The sequence below is a fragment of the Mandrillus leucophaeus genome, unplaced genomic scaffold (genome assembly GCF_000951045.1).
Source record: "Mandrillus leucophaeus isolate KB7577 unplaced genomic scaffold, Mleu.le_1.0 Scaffold710, whole genome shotgun sequence".
NCBI classification, from domain to species: domain Eukaryota; kingdom Metazoa; phylum Chordata; class Mammalia; order Primates; family Cercopithecidae; genus Mandrillus; species Mandrillus leucophaeus.
The window spans coordinates 843,110-850,273 of NW_012107698.1; the positions used below are offsets into that span (position 1 = coordinate 843,110).

The 7,164-nt window shown below is 37.1% G+C and overlaps 1 protein-coding gene across 1 annotated transcript in view; it reads right to left on the reverse strand.

Moving 5' to 3' along the window:
* The window catches only part of GFM1 (G elongation factor, mitochondrial 1), a 65,109-nt gene that overhangs the window by 45,559 nt on the left and 12,386 nt on the right, over positions 1–7,164 (reverse strand). Inside the window, exons 9-11 of the mRNA XM_011965018.1 lie at positions 6,534–6,618; positions 2,424–2,561; positions 529–630 (exon numbers count right to left, since the gene is read on the reverse strand). Of these exons, the coding sequence (XP_011820408.1) occupies positions 529–630; positions 2,424–2,561; positions 6,534–6,618 (325 nt within the window). The remainder of the gene's footprint in view (positions 1–528; positions 631–2,423; positions 2,562–6,533; positions 6,619–7,164) is intronic.

Sequence of the window (7,164 nt, forward strand, 5' to 3'; positions counted from 1 at the left end):
GAGCCTGGTTATGTTCTGTTATCCCAAGTCTAGTCTAAATGTTACAGTCTGGTCTCACAAGGGATTGAGGGAACAGTACACTTTCCTGCTACTGAGTTAGTAAGGAAGCAGCACTCCACTGAAACTAGCTTGACGCTAGTGGTAACAATTAGAAATGCACCCCGAGTGTGGATGCAGGTCTCAGGGTGGAGGAATCAGAGCCACACTGTCCAGGTACCATCTGGTGGAGATTTTTCCTTCTTGCTAAACTTGGGAGGATTGTGGATCCTCCAAGTTTTCCTTTTTACTATAGTCAAAACTCTTCCTACTTTTTACTATGAAAAAACCAAGTGAGTTAGCTTACACAGCAGTTGTCTAATTGACATTCAAAGAGCTATAACCAACATTCAAAGAGCCACCACTAACTTGATGACTGTGGTACTCAATGAAAACTTCTGTGGTTGTTTTTCTGAAGTATTAAATGCACTACATGAAAAAACAGACTTTTAAAATTCTAGTGATAAGTAGCTTTGAAATTAAATGGCTTACCATGGAAAGGTCACTGTTGGCTTTGTTTGTGAACGTGTCTCCACTAGCACAGTCAATGCCAAACAATGCACAGATGTCTCCAGCATATACTTCCTCAACATCCTAAAAAAACAAATAAAACAAAATGATATTTGATATAAGTAATACAAATAAAGACGTGGTAACTAAAAAGTAACTGTACAGTACACACATTGTATATAAATAAGCATGGCAGAATCTCTCAGCTTGAATTCTACAGTGAATTAGCTAGAATCAATACAACAACAATCAACCATGCTAAGATGTATTTTTAAAAGGCCTTCATTTAAACCATATGTCAACAGACAAGATTTTAAACAGAAAACTCATTACTTGAAGGATCTGCAGTACCAACAACACAGTGCCTCAAAGTTCTAAAGTTATTTCTATGGAATTAAAAGGCATGTACTGGCGGGGCATGGTGGCTCACGTCTGTAATACCAGCACTTTGGGAGGTCGAGGCAAGTGAATCACCTGAGATGAGGAGTTTGAGACCAGCCTGCCCAACATGGTGAAACCTTGTCTCTACTAAAAATATAAAAAATTAGCCAGGCATGGTGGCGGGTGCCTGTAATCCCAGCTACTCGGGAGGCTGAGGTAGGAGAAACACTTAAAACTGGGAGGCTGAGGTTGTAGTGAGCCAAGATCGCGCCACTGCACTCCAGCGTGGGAGACAAGAGCAAAACTCCATCTCAAAAAAAAAAAAAAGGCATGTACTATATATGTTGCCGCAGTTAGACAATGAGATTGTGTATGACAGAGATATACCAGGAAACCTGTAAAGGAAGTTTTGAAAACAAAGGAGAATGGAGCCCACTGTACTAAAAATAATTTTAATTTCTCACAGATGTAAGCAGTCAAGAAAACACAGGAAATCTAAGAACAAAGCATTGGTGCCTCCAAGCTTCCTAGTTTTTGTCCTTTTACATTTACAGTTCATTCACAACAACTGTGGCTGTGAGTAAACATGTCTTTCTTTAATGGTGACATAGCTACACAAATCTTCCAGCTCCTGGTCCATGAAACAGCTATGACAATCATTTAGCCTGCCCCCTGCTGCCTATCTCACAAAACAGCAATGCTGTTGGGTTTTGAGACTGACAATTCCTCCTCTAGAAGAAACAAAAGTTATAGCTACCAAAAAATTCATAAGATTTTGCTTAGACTGATACATTTCTCCAGGAATATATAGCTGGATTGGGAGAGGGCGGGAGTAGGGGACAAACTCATGCACTCAGTATTCCTTCCAAGAACTAACCATAAGGACTACAGAAGGCTATAGCAGACTCCAAGCCAACTCAAGAATTCAAGGCGTAAGTCAAAGTTTTATCTCCCAGATCAGCCCCTGAAGCTTTAAATCTTCAGGTGGATTCTGGCCCCAATATGGTCCTGTAGTGGGTTCTACAATAGGAATAAAAGCTCCGGGGTTAAACAGGGCTTTTGTGCCTGCTGTATTTCAGAAAGTAAATAAAACAATGTGGAAAAGTGTGTAAATTTATGATTCTCTTATCTTTAAGAATCACAGTTCCACAGTCTTAAATGCCTATTACATTCTTTGTAATGATAGTTCTTGAGGAAAGTGCTGAATCTTATATTCTGAGTGTTAGGAAACTATCTCTTTTCCTTAACCCAGGCCCTTGAGAAAATATAACTAACTCACAACTAGTGGTATTTAAAAAAACTGAGTTGTTAACATCTGCTAATTTAGCCTACAGCAAAGTGCTAGATCAGAGCTGCAACACATTTAAGTAAAAAGGAAAAAACTAGGAACATACATTTAACCAGAATTAATTTTCTAGTGGGGCTCAGGATACCAAGAAAGGTCTATTTCACCCATATTAGAGGAATTTCTAATCTCACGATGACCCTGTACTTGCCTCCATCATGTCGGCATGCATGCGAGTCAGCCGTTGCAACCGTACTTTCTTTCTTGTCCTTGTGTTATAGATGGTGTCACCCTTCTTTAGCTCTCCCTGGTAAATGCGAACGTAAGTTAATTGTCCAAATCGACCTACCTAGAAGTCAAGATCGGGTAGGGGCAAGAAGAATAAAAAGAAACATAATAATCAAAATACTGAGGAAAGCTTCATAAGTCCCTCCGAGTATTCTCTACCAATTTTAGTAAACTATCTTACATACTTCAGTTTATTGTCATAAACTAATACTAGCTTTGAACACAGATAAATGGCTGTTATTCATCAATCTTTTTGGTATCACAATCTAAGTTATTTCTGTTTCCTTTGAAATAAGCTATTAGTATTAGAACAAAATTTTTAAATTTTTTACATAATACAGAAGTATCTTTTGCCTTCTAACATTATTTCGTAAGTTTAATACAATAAGATATCAGACAAAACAAGGTATAACTGGAAAAACAACAAAGATACCATTAGAAACAGTAGGTGTGTGCTATACATCTAAAATACAATCTCTGATAATCATGTGGAAAATTATGCAAGTAAGAGTTCTGTGGCTGGGCTGGTCGCTCAGGCCTGTAATCCCAGCACTTTGGGAGGCAGAAGCAGGTAGATCACCTGAGGTCAGGAGTTCAAGACCAACCGGGCCAACATGGCAAAACCCCATCTCTACTAAAAACACAAAAATCAGCCGGGGGTGGTGTTGCACCTATAATCCCAGCTACTCGGGAAGCTGAGGCAGGAAAATTGCTTAAACCCGGGAGGCGGAGGTTGCAGTGAGCCAAGAACGCACCATTGCACTCCAACCTGGGTGACAGAGTAGGTGAGACTCTGTCTCCAAAAAAAAAAGAGTTCTGTGAAGTGATTGAATATACTAGCAGTGACCAATTAACATATATTTAAAAGTTCCCAGTTCTTACCATGTTAATTGTACGCTTAACAAAATAGCAATAGAAATCCCAACAGGAAATTTTAAACATGTGATTAGTGATTTTAAATTCATTCAGAGGAATAAATAGGTAAAAACAGAAATTTTTCAAAATCTATGGTAATGATATAAAACTAACCCTGACATATATAAAAACATATTAAAATGCTTGAAACTCACAAAGTTCAGAAACAGCACAAATTAAACTAACCACCCCATACAGTATAGTATAAAAATCTAAAGTATAAAATATATTTGTCAATAGATGGTAAGGAAAGATGACAAATCAATGGAAAAGGAAAAAAGGATTGTGCATAAAGTACCAACTGGACAAATGATACTCTATTTGGAGGCAGAGGAAATACATTTAGATCCTACCCACCAAACCAAATACCAGTTGAATTAATAATGGGGAAAGAAAAAAAAAAAAAGCGTAAAAAAGTAGAAGGAACGAAACTAAATATTAACAAAATATACACAAATAAAAGGTTTCTAAGGTTAAAAATTAAAGAATGACTAAACGAAAAAGACTGACATATTTGAGTATATGAACTTTAAAGCACCGATTGCTTTTAAAAATCAAAATGTATTTCATCAAGATGAAAGATTACAATAAAATTTTTCATTTGTTAAATCAGTAATGATTTTTAAATAATACTCAATGATGATATTCGTTGAAATAATCCAATACATTAATTTGGAGAGTACGAACGCAATCTGGCAATATAAACCATTAAATATGAAAACATTCTATGCCTTTAACTCAATAATCACTATTCTGGGAATCCTAAGAAAATATTCTTATAGATGTATTTTTAAAAGCTTTACGTGTAAAAAATTTTACTGTAATGTTTCTACTTTTTAATTAAAAAAATTTTCCCCTAATTTTGGAGGTAATAAATATACTGTAAAATATTTTTAAAGTAGGAAAAAGCCCCCAAAATATAATCCCATCCCAGAAATAACCACTCTTAACACTTCCAACTTATCTACCACTTTTCCCCACTTAAAATATTACTAACAGAAGCAACAGCATTTCCACAAAAAGCCCATCCAGTCCCCAAATCTTGGTTTCTAATGCCATTTTACTTAAAAAGGAACCAGTGCTCCTTGGAGAATGGCTGACTCTAGGGCTAGGACACGGAATATACAAGATAAGCCTGGAGCGTCTTGTAGTGCTGGCAAGTAAGGAAGTATTCTCAAAAAGGCAAAACATTAGAAGATATTAAAGGAACACAGGAGTCAACTGAGAGTTCCCAATCGCCAAACCCAGTCACTCTGAACAACAAATGACATACTCAAAGTCATAGTCATGATTATAACTCAAAGTTCAAAATACGTATACATGAGTCCATACTGATATTAAATAAGCGATTGTCCAAATAAACAAATGAGCACGGAAGAAAGACCAATCTCCATTCAGAAGAATTCCAAATAACTTATGTAGTAGATACTGCCCCCTCAAGGGGGTGGAACATAATTCCCCACCCCTTAAGTGTTGGCTGAGTCAAGTGACTTCCTTTTAAAAAGTACACTATGAAAAGGGGAATAAAAAAAGTACAGTAACTTTATAGCGGAGAAACCTGTCAAACACTATCTCAGCCAGGTGTGGTGACTGAGGTTAGCATTAACAATGATAAATCATGCCGCAAGTCTGTACCTTGGATATGATGCAACAAGAATAACACTTTACCTCGATGGTAGTCCTCCTAAAAACATGACTCCAATCTAATCATGTGAAAAACATCAAATAATAAACCCAAATTGAGCGACACTCTACAAAAGAGCTGACCAATAATTCTCAAAAATGTCAATCTCATGAGAAACAAGAAAGTCTAAGAAACTGTTACAGCCTAGGAGAGCATGAGGAGACACGACAATCAAATATAACATGGTCCTCTGGAGGGACCTTCTGTAGTCCTTCTGTCTAGTGAGACGGAAAAAGGACCTAGACAAAAACTAAAGAAATTCAAATGAAGTATGGATTTTAGTTAATAATAATATACCAATATTGGTCCATTAGTTGCGACAGTGTATATTAACAATAGAGGAAACTGGGTGCAGGATATACAGGAATTCTGTGGACTATCTTCAAAATTTTTTCTTTAAAATATTCTAAAATAAGTAAGTTTGTTTCTTTTTAAATCACAAACATCTTTTCATGTCAAAAAATAAGCATTTCAACACAACTTTTAAAGTCTGAATAATGTTGCACTATAAGAATGTACCTCAGTTTATTTATCATATTGTAATTACTGGGCATTTTATTTTTATTTATTTATTTTTTTTTCGAGATGGAGTCTTGCTCTGCCGCCCAGACTGGAGTGCAGTGGTGCGATCTCGGCTCACTGCAACCTATGCCTCCCGGGTTCAAGCAATTCTCCTGCCTCAGCCTCCTGAGTAGCTGGGATTACAGGTGCCTGCCACCATACCTGGCTAATTTTTGTATTTTTAGTAGAGACGGGGTTTCACATGTTGACCAGACTGGTCTCAAACTCCTGACCTTGTGATCCGCCCCTCTCAGCCTCCCACTCCCGACCTTGTGATCTGCCTGCCTCGGCCTCCCAAAGTGCTGGGATTACAGGTGTGAACCACCGCGACCGGCTGGGCATTTTCAATTGTTTGTGAGATTTTGGTTTTATAAGGTGAGCTGAAGCTAACATTAATTCGCTACCCTTCATTAGTTCCTTAGGACATATTTCTAGAAATGGACCCAATGTTATTTATAATAGCAGAAACCTGGAAACAATATGAACGTCTAACAATTAGGAAATTTTAAGCAAATTTTGGTGTATCTACTTGATGCACTGTTACGCTACTACTTAAAATGTTTAAACTATTTATAGAAACATGGACCATTATCTATTGTGACATTAAATAAAAAGAGCAAGACAAAACTATACAGGTAGTATGAGTTCAGTAAAAATGTACACTCTTCAGGCAAAGAGAAGAGACTAGAAAGAAATGCACCTAATAACAAAAGAACTATCATGTCAGAGCTTTGGAAATTCTCTATCTGCTCCTTCTACTTTTCCTATTTTACGCATCTTTCATAAAGGTCAGAGTCATTCTGTAATAGGAATAAAGCCTAGAAGTAAAAACATTCTACAGATAGCAGTTAAATACATTAAAAAGCAACTTACCTCCAGTTTAAAAGCCAGGCCTACAAACGGGTGGGAATTGTCTCTACTGGAGTTCATTAGGATTTTGGTTTTCTCTTTTGAGTCACTTAAAATGAAAGAAATATAAATCTATGAGATGTAATATTGATATTTCTATCACTTTATTTCATCAGGAAGTATTATCTGAGAAAAAGCACGTGTGTGGGATATTACTGGTGTCATACATAAGTAAAATTTCACTGAAAGAGATCAATAGAAATAAGTTCTCAGCTGGGCATAGTGGCTTATGCCTGTAATCCCCACACTTTGGGAGACCAAAGTGAGAGGATCACTTGAGCTCAGGAGTTTGAGGTTGTGGTGAGCTATTACTGCACCACTGCACTCCAGCCTAGACAACTGAGCAAGACTTTGTCTCCAAAAAAAAAAAAAAAAAAAAGGTCTTCAGAGCTTAGCTTAGTTACTACACAGTGATAGGACAAGAGTAGACTAAAAAACACAGAAATGGTCTCATAGGGAAAGAAAAGAAAATAATCAATGAGTTTTTTTTTTTTGAGTTGTTTTTTTTTTTTTTCTGAGACACAGTCTTGCTCTGTCACCTAGGCAGGCTGGAGTGCAGTGGCGCAATCTCGGCTCCCTGCAGCCTCCGCCCTCT